This window comes from Mustela erminea, chromosome 6 (genome assembly GCF_009829155.1).
Source record: "Mustela erminea isolate mMusErm1 chromosome 6, mMusErm1.Pri, whole genome shotgun sequence".
Classification (NCBI taxonomy): domain Eukaryota; kingdom Metazoa; phylum Chordata; class Mammalia; order Carnivora; family Mustelidae; genus Mustela; species Mustela erminea.
In genome coordinates, this window is record NC_045619.1 from 140721093 (window position 1) to 140733493 (window position 12401).

A 12401-nucleotide genomic window follows, 5' to 3' on the forward strand; every position below is an offset into this window, starting at 1 on the left:
GCTCCACCTGATGCCTGGCACCCCCGTATCTTCCGAGTTGATGGGCGTGTCACCTGCCCTGCCCCTCCGCCCTGCTCACAGTCCCCCTTGGCATGCTCCGTCCCTCCCCCAGTCATCAGAGATCCCACGTTTCTTGGGCAGTTGGGTGGAAGCTGAGGGCTGAGCTCACACCTGGAAATCCCCCAAGAAGAAGGCAACACACACAGGCAGGTGTAGGCAGGGTGTGCTGGGGGCTGGGGAGGAGTCGGCCTGGGAGAAGACACACAAGGTCAATGCTTGATGGTTGGCAAAGGGAGGTGATGTCAGAGAACACTCTTCCAGCCCTGGAGCAGTTTCCGGGAGTGGAGGGAGGCCTGGCGCCAACCTGTCAAGTCACGTTCAACCGACAGTAGTCGTTGGAACTGCAGGGAGGGGGCCGGAGGAAGAGAGTACATCCAACCGGCCAACGGGAGGGGTGCAGCCTGGCCCCCCATCTCACCCTCAACCCTACTGGGGTGAGGGCCAGGGTCGTATGAAGCCTTTGTGGGGGGGTGATGGTAGCTGGAGGACAGGCCCTGCTTTCTTTGCCCACCAAACGTAGAGGAGGGAAGGCAGAGGTGCAAAGGCAGGGCCTCTGCCCCACGTTGGTGGACCCCCGGTTAGCCAGAAACAGAGTCCAGCTCTAATCCGACTCAGCTGGGCTAGGACAATCCGAGTTGGGAGCTCCCCTCCCCACCAGGCTGGGGTGTTGCTGCTGACTCTGGTACCTTCTGCCTGCCTTGCCTTTTCCCCTGTGAGTGGAGGAGGACTGGCTTCACACACCTTTTGCCCGATCCTGACTCTTCTGGGGCTGGAGGTGCCCTGCTCTGGGTGGCCGGGCCTGGTGTTGGAACCTGACTGGGATCCTGGCCTCTAGACATAGAATTTCTCTAAGCAGGTTGGTTTGAGAGCAAAGGCTTGTGGCCCAGACATCCAGACACACAGGTCACTTTTCTCTTTGCTGAGCATTTAAATCCGATGTCTTAGAACGTCTACAGTGGTATTCCAATTTTGGTCTCTGTAGATAGGACTTGAAAGGTATATATTCCTAACTGCACATTTTTTCCTGGGCCCAGGTGATTTCTCTTTTTTCAAAAATAGACTTTTTAAGTACAACTTTAGGTCCACAACTAAATTGGGTGGGAAGTGTGGATTTCCCATTACTCTCTGCTTTCATACGCCCACATCTCCCCTACCAGCAACATCCCCCACCAGAGCGGGGCAGCAGTCAGTGAGCCTACCTTGTCCCATCAGCCAGTCCACAGCTGACATTAGAGCTCACTCCTGGTGTGGCACATTCTATCAGTTTGGACAAATACCCGATGACATGTCTCTACCCTTATAGTATCACACACACTGCCCTAAAAGCCCTGTCCCCAACCCACACGCCCTGGCAACCACGGACGGCTGCTGTCTTGCAGTTGTACCTTTTCCAGAATGTCATAAAGTTGGAATCCTATAGTGTGGAGCCTTTTCAGATTCGCTTTTTTTCCCTTCGTAACATGCATTGAAGATCCCTCCCTGTCTTTTCGGGGCTTGATAGCTCATCTCTTTTTAGTGCTGGAATATCTTATTTAGGCCTAAATGCACCATAGTTTACTTATTCATCACCAAGAAAAGCATCTTGGCTGTTTCAAAGTTCCGGCAATTATGAATAAAGCTGCTGTAAGAATCCACGTGCAAGTTTCTGTGTGAACGTTGTCTTCAACGTCTTTGGGTAAACACCAGAACATGACTGTGGGGCCATATGGTGAGTTGTAGTTTGTAGTTTAGTAGGAGATGGCCAAAGGTCTTCCACATAGCCCCACTATTTTGCGTTCCCAGTGGCGCAGAATGGGTGTTTGGGGTTGCCAGCGGCCTGGGCCTCAGCATTCCAACACGCTGGAGCAAAATCTTGTTTGAACGTGTGCTTCCCTGATGCTACATGATGGGGAGTATCTTTTCTTGGGCCCGTCCCCCGTGTATCTTCTTCGGTGAAGTGTCTAACTAGTTTGTTCATTTTCTTATTGTAAAGTTTGAAGTTTTTGTGGTTGTGGGTTTGGTGTATTTTGGCTAATAGTTCTGTATCAGATGGGGCTTTCGAAAATATTTCCTCCTAGTCTTTAGTCTTTTTATTCCCCTGAGGCAATTTTTTAATTCTATTTTCTGGATTTTCCAAAGTGAGAATCCATACCATGTTTCCCTTAACAAAGTCCTGGTCAGGACAGACTTGAGCAAAGCTTAACTCAATATCCATAGATAGGTTTGGGGAATATCCCTGAAACTTCCCAATTTGTGTGGATGTGTATACACACACACACACACAATTTTTTGGGAGGGAAGAGGGCCCACAGTTTGTATTGGAGTCTCAAAATACTCAGGGTCTCAGATATATCTGAGTGGACCTGAGGAACCACTTACATCTAAGACATCCTCAGACTTGCGGCTGGTTCTGGAGTTGTTCAAATATGCCGGCAACAATCAAAATTCCTTTGGATCTAGGAGACTCTGGAGTCCTCTGAAGTGAGGGAGATTTTCTTAGATAGGACACTTCCCTCAGGGGAATCAGGCTCAATGGACAAAGAGACGCTTACTCTTTCATAGGTGTTCTTGAATGCTGCTTGAGAAAAGCCCAAGGAGACTGAGGTATCATGTACCTTGAATCCCTTGGACTTCTAAGCACAGTGAAGGCCAGTTTCATCTCTAAGGACAGGCAGGAATTGTAACTGATGAGTATGATGAAGACAAACTGTAAGATGTCCACTTTGCCTGCATCTCAGTTACCAAGATTGGCAGATGGAAGCCTTCCTCAACCAGGCATTTGCTGATGTTTGCAAAATTAATTTAGTAATATTACAGTTATATATATATACACACTGAATAACTAAGTACTGTGGGAGAGATCTGCATATTGAGAAAAGCATAAACAGAAAGCAGAGCAAGCTGCACAGAAGTGACTGGTCACCTGAATCGGTCGAGGAAATGTCCGTCTCAACAGATTCCAGGGTGACCAGACGACAGCGGCTTCCCACGGACTGCCCGAGTTAATGCAGGTGGATGCCTTTGCTTTCCTGTCCCACCTTGCGTGCACACAGAGTTTAAAAAGACCTTCCCAAGCAGAGACTAACTTTGCTCAAAATATATAAGCACACTCACTGAATGAAGTTGGAAAAGAGAAGAAAAATCAGACTTACTTCAACAGAGCCTGAGTAGTTTTAAGGCAAACTGAGAAGTCAGTTAATAGAAACCGATCCTGTGTATCATGTACATAATGGCTATTGGCTGGATCCATGATTAGAAGTGCTGACCCAAGGAGTTACTAGGAGGGAGGGTTTAAGTGTTCACAAATACAGATGATCAGCCCTCACTCCTACCACCTTCTCCCCGGGATCCTGAATCAGTGAAATGGGTATTTGCAGGAAGAGTTAGGGGTAGGCCCACTTACATTTTTTTTTTTTAAAGCACCCCTAGTGATTCTGATGCCCGTATTGGTTTGAAAACTACTAGCTGGATCATCAAATGCTCTCAAATATAGATGTAATTTATGAAGTGTTCATTCCATGTAATTATTCAGTTTCCATGTAATTATTTTCTCCCTTGTATGAACCAAAAGAAATAGAGCTTTTGATTAAAAAAAAAAAATCATTCCACTAATAGCACTTAAACTTGTTTCTGTAACTTCAGAAGCTGATCAAGGTAATTTTGGAAGGAATATTCTATATAACATCTCTAGAAATGATCAGAAATCTTGCTTTCTGACTTTTCAGATCACAATGGTTTGATGTAACCTCCACTTTTGACTTTGCATTTCCAAACTTAAGAAACCGGAGATACTTAAATTAAAATCTGAAATTAATCAGGATGCTTTGCTATTAGCTTTACTCATATTATCTAGAATGTGGCTATCTAGAATGTGGCTACAGCGGTCTGCAATCCAATAGCTATTTCTGAGTATACTATTTTCTAAATGGTGTAAGAAATTCACAAAACTTGTCCTTATAATTTAGTCTTTCCCTTACTATTAGTGAATTTCAAGGATTTGTTTATGATTTTTAAAAACTTTTGTGAGGCTTGCTTGCCATTACCTCTTCTACTGAACTAGCACAGCCTGGCAAATGTCCCCCAATATCCACCCATCCAGCCAAGAAAACTTAAGGTGATTATGTGTGTGCCTTTTTTTTTTTTAATTGTATAATTCATTTATACAGAGAAATCATTGGATTTTCTATTTACAGTCTTTTTCAATTTTCATTTCCACTGGCCAGACCAAGTTCACGTAATAGTCAACATTTACTTGAGTGGATCACCAATATAGATCTGCCATGACACAGGGCTTTAGTTTTCCTTCCTTAAATACTATGCCTCATTTGAACAGAAACACTTTACAGGAAAAGATTCATTAGTCTTTTTTCCCCTCTTGTGAATAAATCCACCAAAACTGATCTAATATGGTCAAATTTTCAACATATTTCATTGTTTCCTTTCAAACCCACAAACCAAGGCAAATAAAAGTCACTTCCCCCAAGCCTTCTACGACTTACTACAGACCCTCCAGTTTAGCTTTTACTATCTCCTTTCATGTTCTGGTGCAACCAGACATTTTTACTTTAAGACAAAACTACTCACTCTCTTAGGCCCTCTTTTTTTGTGTGTACAGTTTTTCTAAACTTACTATCAGTCAACTGCCTTCCCTCTGAAACATCGAACAAAAACCTTACGGCGTTTTTCTTTCAGTAGTCCCGAATACATGGGAGTCATTTCCCGTGTATTCACCACTCTGACGTGCTACACTTTAAAAACTGCAATGTTCTTAATTGGCTCAAAAACAGTATGGCTTGGTTTCACTTGGTAAAGTTAATATGATTAAAAAAAAGATATATATATATATATATACACACATATATATATATATATATACACATACATACATACACACACATTTTTAATCAAAGAAGAAAAATAAAGACATGCCAATTTGAAAAGGCAAAGGCATCAAAGTAAAAAAATAAAAGCAGACACTAAAAACTACTTTACAGATTAAAAAAATTAAATAATTGGCAGGTTAAATGGATGAAAAATAAGGAATGTGCAGTGAAAAACAAATATAAGGCATTCCAGTTGATAAAACGGAAAACTTGATGAGTTTTATGCTTTGTTCTCCAAGGACTTTATGTTTCAGTGTAAGTTCTGAAATATCATAAACATACACTGCAGGAAGATTTTAGGTGCCAATGCTACAATTTCAAATCTGCAAACAAAGTTTATCAGAGAAACACTGGTAAAATCCCAGTATTTGCAAAACTTTGGTTTTTGGCAAATATTGTAAATATCACAATTGGCTGGTATTAGAGAATCATGATGAATGCAGGATAAGGAGAAAATCCATTTCATAAATATTTCATTTGATTAAAAATACCAGGTTTGCATGTTCTAAATAATCTGGGGAAAACATCTTTAAAAAAAAAAAGGCTACAGTTTAATAGCAATCTGCACGTATCTTTAGCTGCCATTAAAAAAAAAAAAAATAAATAAAAGGAACAACCACCCAAACCAACCAAAAACATAACAAATGTTAAGACTGGTATTAAGCAGTCCTGCAGTGCTCCGATGCTCACATTATAAGAAAAACAAACTGTACACATTTATAAATAAACAGTCTCCCCACCAGTTAATATATAGAACTTCCTTTACACCAGAGTCTCTTTCCGTTTGCCATCGACCTGGGCTCTGTCTCTCGCCTTTCGGAGGCCAGGCTGCGTTTGGCGAACTTTCGCACTCTTCATGTCCTCTGCTGTGTGCACTGGGCAGCCGCTCTCTGAAGCGTCTCCAGCGCCTTGGACCTGAGTCACACTAGATGCCGTGGACACCCTTCTCTGGGCTCGGATGTTCCCAGCAGAGGGGCTGTTCTCCTCGCCCTCCTCGTGGAGCTCCGGCAAGCCCTGCGGCTCGGCTGGGCCAGCAGCCTGCTGGAAAGGAGCAATGGCGGCGCGGATGCAGTTGAACCACTGCTGCTTGTGGAACACGTCATTGGCCTGCAGAGTGTGTGACTGGCCCGGGGAGGGGTCCTGGAAGCGAACTCTGAAGATATTTTTAGCTAGAAGAATAAAAAATGTTAAAGACTTTTTAAAAATTTTATTGAACAATAAAGTCAGCCTACAGTCTTAATATGGGTGGTGGTGTTCCTATGCCAGGCCTGCCCGTTAGGCAGACACATCCAGTAAAGACCACCAGTCACTTATGCGATGCGCCTGCGGGTGTCAGAGCAGCAAAGCACCTGACAACTGTTTCAGGGGCGGAACAGGTAGGTACAGGACAATGAAATCCATTTCGTTAACAACTTTTTGTGTAAGGACAGAATTCTTAAAGATTAAAGCTAAATTCATTTACATTCTGAGTTTCTGTTTATGTAAACTACTTTAAAGCTTGTATTTTTACCTTTATCTGAGTTGCTGAAAGCCCCTCGGAAGGACCCTCCCATCCTCACATCTCCATCCTGCAGGTCTTCCAAGACCAGCTCTTGGACAGGGATTGGCTGCCGATAAACCTGGTAGAAGTGACGCTCATTTCGTGTAACAGGCCGAGTCAAAACCAAGATGTCTTGAAACAGGAATATGTAAAGTTTCTAGAGAAACAAGAAACAAATACATCCTAAATGTGAAACTTTGTGATTTTAAGTGAGTGAAATCCATCCTTACAAATGACTCCATTAAAGACCGTGATTTCAAGGCTACGCATGTTCTACTTGGAGAACTTTTCTGATCTCAGATGATATAAAACTTATTTTTATCAGGATGTAACATTAGATTAAGGATTCACCTTTACTCAAAACTGACTAAACTCCATGCACCACAAAGACCTACCAGTAGTAACACACCTGGAAACACCAGTATTGTATACCAGTTTTCTAACAAAATAAGGATTAAAAAAATGCAAGCTGGTAAATGTTAATGGTTCTTCTTGTCCCACAGAAGTGTAAGCTTTATAGAACAATTAGGCTTCATGACAGAAATCAGAGATGTCAGGTTTCAACTTTTTCCAAAAAGAACCTCAACTTGTAAGTTGGGTCTCTAGGGCAAGCAGGTGACGGGGATGAAGGCGAGCACCGCAGACGTATGGGATTGCTGAGTCACTGTACTGTACACCTGAACTTAGTACTACCCTGTATGTTAACAAACTGGAATTAAAATAAAAACCTAAAAAAACCCAAAAAACCCCAAACCCAAATAACTGGGCTTCTTCCTAAAAACACCTAATGAAAAAAAAAACCATTCCACTGGGGCGCCTGGGTGGCTCAGTCAGTTAAGTGTCTGACTCTTGGTTTTGGCTCAGGTCGTGATCTCAGAGTCATGATATCGAGTCCCATGTCAGGCTCCACGCAGGGCATGGAATCTGCTTGGGATTCTCTCTCTCTCTGTCTCTGCCCCTCCCCCAGCTTGGGTGCTCTCTGTCTCAAATAAATAAATAAATCTTAAAAAAAAAATTCCATGCTTACATTTTATTCTAGCAGGTACTTTTATAATTAATATTTAAAAAATTAGTTTGCTTTCATTCAATCTACTGTAGAAATTTGTTTAGTAGTGCTAAAAGCTACTTCCATCACTATATACTCTTTGAAAAATTTTCTGAAGGATATGCTTTTTTATTATAAAACTAGTAATTTATTTAGAAAGGAACTCCTAGCCAAACAAGTTGATTTATGATTCAAAACTAAAAAATAAAGTATAAAATGCTCTCCACCAAGACATTTAAGTCATTCTGTCACAAAAGAAACCAAAGTTTGCTTTATGAAAGCTAAAAATAAAATAAGCTATTCTAACATAGCTGTAAAGTAAGAGCCGGTATTCTTCTTTCACTGTCTGATGGATTCATTTTAAAGCCCGCTCCGTGACTTAGGCAGAAAAAACTGAACAAGGCAGAAGGATGAAAGAACAGCTTCGGATGAGTGAGTATGAAAATATGCTCACGTGTCCACTTTTATTCTTCAGCTCCCCGTGGCAGAGTAATACTTTGCTCGCTTCAATTCTAGGATCCTTCTGCTTTTCATCTAGATACTCCAGCTTGTCAATGTAATACTGGCATTCTGATTCACCTTTCTTCAAGTTGATATCAGAGAGAACTCCTTGTATTATCAGTATCTAAAAATCAAGAAATCAATGAAGCATTTTCAGCATATTAACTTTACTCTGTTTCCCTGCAGGGCTAAAACATTCTATTAAGATGACTTAAATGCTTGAAGGGACTCTAGAAATCTGATAGTTCAGTCAGTCCCTTCATTTTACAGATGAAAAAACAGCCTCAGCTAAATTAGATGATTTGCCCAAAGTTATACAGCTAGCTAGTGGAAGAGAGCAGATATTAGCATCTAGTCTTTTGATCAAAATACAAGTAAGTATACAGTGCGTTTGGTCTCTTTATTGCTTAGTGCATTACTGTATTGGGTACTTAAAAAACCAACAGAATGTTTCACCATGCTGCCCAATGCCCAAGATTTGAGAGTATCGCTGTATACCTTTCTAAGGCCAGCTAATATACATGAACTTGAAAAACATATGAACCATTTACTGGACTTACAGCTTCCTCCAGAGGCTGAACATCAGGGTGGTCTTTTGGAGTGTGTCTAAGAATTTCTTTTAACAGTAAAGGGTATTTGACCAAACGACTTCGGGGAATATCTAGGAAGCTCCAAAGATCAAGTTTTCGGCTGAAAGGAGACTCAAGACATCGCTGGAGGAAGTCGTGGACTCGTGGATCTTGTTTCTTCTGATCAAGAAGGGCTTTGGCTGCCAGCTGGTTACTACAGTAGCCTTTGTAAGCATTCAAGCCTGGCAACTGAAGAAGAGTAAGAGAAAACATGGTATGATACATGTTTTGTGAAAACAACAAACAGAATTTACAGCTCATTCTCAAAGTTTAAATAAGCTGCGAAAATTTCCCTGCGGGTGGTAATTGGGGAGGGTAGTGTTCTGAGCCAACATCAGAATGTCCTTTTCTAATTTCCCTGTAATTTGACTAAATCCAACTGAAGACCCATGACTTCTACTTTCTCTCAGCCTCAGTTGATGCTAGTCTTTTCTATTCTCAGGGCATCTGAGTTCCTCTACCAGGGGCATCACCACCCTTGAGACTGTGTATGTACTTGACGATCCTTTCTCTAGATTATAAATGTAGAGACGTCTGTCATCACTGAATCCCCAGTGGTCCCTCCTAGAATAGCACCTAGCATCTAGCAGGCACTCAAACGTTAATGGAACAAAACAGATTAACACGGGAATTGTGTCCAAAGAGGAACATATTTTTAAAACAAATAAAATCATATCATTCATAAAGTATTTTTTTAAGTAAACACCATAACTTCTCACAGTGTTTACTTGGCATATATGTAAAAAACTATTTTGTGTAAGCAGTGCACTACATACCCAGTTCACAAGAATGTGACCGATTTGCTCTACTGTTCCACCAGGTTTGGTTGCTTCTCCTATTCTTGCCAGTAAGTCTGAAATGCAAAAAAGGCAGAAATATCAATAACAAATTTATTTAGGAAAATAAATAATTTATTTATTATTTAGGAAAATAATTTATTTATTATTTATTTATTTAAGAAAATAAATAATTTAGCACTAAATCAGAAATTTATATTTAAAACAACTTGTGTTGGGGTGCCTGACTGGCTCAGCTGGTTAAGCATCTGGCTCTTGATTTCAGATCATGTCATGATCTCAGGGTCATGAGAAAAAGCCCCATGTCGGGCTCTGTCCTGGGCATGGAATCTGCTTGAGATTCTCTCTCTCCCTCTTCCTCTGCCCCTTCCCACCCCACCCAGTTTGCCCTCTCTAAACAACCACCACCATCACAACAACCACCTCTGTTAATGCTGTTCAGATACGAATGAAAATTAAATAGCATCTCTTACCTTCGTGGAGAGGTATGTAAGCATCCAAATCACCAAATATATGGGTGAGTTCCTCTTCTGACATAATAGACAGCTTTAACATAGGGTCATGGTAGGCCTATCAGAAGGGGAGAAGTATGTCACCAAAGAGATCAAGCAAATAAAACATGATGAGAGACCTTCCTTGAACGCAAACATGACTAACTATATAAAAGCTACGCGTGGATTCTATTTGTGATACATAAAAGAAACTACTCAAACACATTCTCTTACTGATATTCATATTTGAAGAGATTTGAAGCCATATAAGAAGTTTATAATTTGTGAAATATATTTTTTTACAACTAGGGCATGTGATAAAAAGTTATTTACTGACCTTCCTCGCAAGTTTGAGATCCTCAATTAAATCCTGTTCACCTCGGGACATTTCATATATCGCCTAAAGAGGAAAAAAAAATCCAGCAAACATTATAGGTCATTCCTTCTTTTGAGAAAGGAAAATTATAGGCAATGGCTATTTATCATTATTTAACTGATGTTTTGAAGAGTGCTTTTTAAAGTGACTCCGTGTGAAAACTATCATTCAGAATGGAATCTCAAATAAGAGGCTGCCATCATGTCTTACAACTTCACTCCATTTAGAGTTAACTTTAATGACCACCACTACTCAGAGTGCTGCTGCCCAGCGTGGGTGATGGGTCATGACTGAGATATTAAAGCACAGCTGATTTCTGCCTTAAGCATTAGTTTGCTATTCTTCTGACAAAACACATGTTTAAAACACAGGGACGATTTTTTTTTAAGTATAAGCCAATAAATACAGCCTTGCTACTGAATGCCAGCTTACCTCTTGTCGTTTGATTTCTTTGGCAGTTAAAGACTCTTTCATATTGACGTCTAACATCTCTGACCATAGGACGCTGCTTCTCCTTTTGGCAGGTGTTGGGACTGTTGATCTGCTTGATAACTTCTGGGCAGAAGCCGGGGATCTGCTGTCACCACGAAGGGTAAATGACTTAAAATTAAAAAAAAAGAAAAAAGAAAAGAAAAAGAAAAGAAAAAAAAAAGAAAGAAAAAGAGGTGAACAAAAGAGAGAGTTAAAGGATATAGTAATTATTCCTTTTTTTAAAAAAAACAGACAAATTAAAAACAAAGTTCTGAGAATTTCTCAAGCTTCAATCTACCATTCTAAAATATTTATCAGCCAAAATTACATTTCTGGGAATAAAAACTACCTAAGACTGCTTTGATATAAGATGTAACGTAATATAATGGAGTTATATAAATACCATTCTCGTAAAAATATTCCTTACTAGCATGTTAAAAAAAACACCCCAAAACTTTATGTTCAAATATAACAGTGTAAAACTGTTTGAACAACTCAAAGAAAAATACAAATTTTAGGCTTCTGTACAAAGTCCCCTTACTACATTACTCACCTCTCAGCCCCATCCCTTGCTTACCTGAATTGTTTGACCAAAGCGCCGGACTGCTCCATTTCTTACAGGAGAGATCAAATTTGCCAAGGATGTGACCCGAGCGAGAGGTCGAACTCTTTTATTGCTTGGCTCCTGTAAAAACAAAAACAGATTACACTAAATGTGTATTTAGGTGTAATGGTTTCAAACAAGTTTGGACAAAGTTGAACACTCTCAAAAACCAATATTTGTACATTATAAAATAGAGAAACATGAAACTTTGAAAATGAATGTTGTCCTTTATTGTTAAAATACTAAGAACACTATTGAGTAACCAGTAAACTATTAAAAAAACTAATGGTATGAGAAAGGCCAGCTAAGTATCACTTTGAGAACTGAACAAGTATTATCACTGCACAAAAGAAAAACTAAAATGAAAACAAAGACACTAGATTCCAGAATTCTATAGAACTTTTTAGTTTATATTATAGAGAGTCACTTTTAAAAAGTACCTTATTATTACGAAAAATTTCAAACACACACAAAAGTGAAAAGTAACAGCATCATGGATCCCAGTACTTATCCCTCGGCTTCAGCAGTTTTTGGTGTGAGAATTGCTTCACCTATTTTAAAGCCAATCCCAGACATCATATCATTTCATTCTTAAGTACTTCAGTTAGAGAATAGCTTTTAAATGAACCTATCTGCTGCCGGAACGGGCCAACTCGGAAGGAAGAGCATCCCTGTCGTGGGATGTACGCAAGCAGAGGCGGGACAGGGTTAGGAGAGAACTCAGGGTCTGGATCAGACCGACTGGGCCCAAATCCTGGTTCTAGCACTTGCTAGGGAATGTCCTGGGCCTCAGTCTTCTCATATGTGAAATGGGACCAATATCAGACCTTCTCTTCTACAGTTGTTGTGAAGATTAAGTAAGATATGTTTAAGTGGCCCGAACAATGCCTAGAACACATTAAGTTTCTGCTATTACTAACATTCTTAGAAATATTTCCACTTACTACATAAACACTGGGATTTATGAATAATTAGGTTCTCTTTCAAATATTTAATTTGTTAACTTCAAGGAAAAACAAATACAA

General features: G+C 40.3%; 1 protein-coding gene across 2 annotated transcripts in view; it reads right to left on the minus strand.

Annotated features, from left to right (window-relative positions):
* Window positions 1-4170: 4170 nt before the first annotated feature.
* Window positions 4171-12401, minus strand: part of NET1 (neuroepithelial cell transforming 1) — a 60086-nt gene continuing 51855 nt past the window's right edge. For both annotated transcript variants that reach the window (XM_032349849.1, XM_032349850.1), the window contains 9 exons: window positions 11350-11457; window positions 10734-10901; window positions 10263-10325; window positions 9908-10004; window positions 9414-9490; window positions 8569-8826; window positions 7962-8132; window positions 6433-6619; window positions 4171-6091 (listed from right to left, as the gene is read on the minus strand). In XM_032349849.1, coding sequence (XP_032205740.1) covers window positions 5685-6091; window positions 6433-6619; window positions 7962-8132; window positions 8569-8826; window positions 9414-9490; window positions 9908-10004; window positions 10263-10325; window positions 10734-10901; window positions 11350-11457 — 1536 coding nt within the window. In that variant the 3' untranslated portion in view covers window positions 4171-5684. The remainder of the gene's footprint in view (window positions 6092-6432; window positions 6620-7961; window positions 8133-8568; window positions 8827-9413; window positions 9491-9907; window positions 10005-10262; window positions 10326-10733; window positions 10902-11349; window positions 11458-12401) is intronic.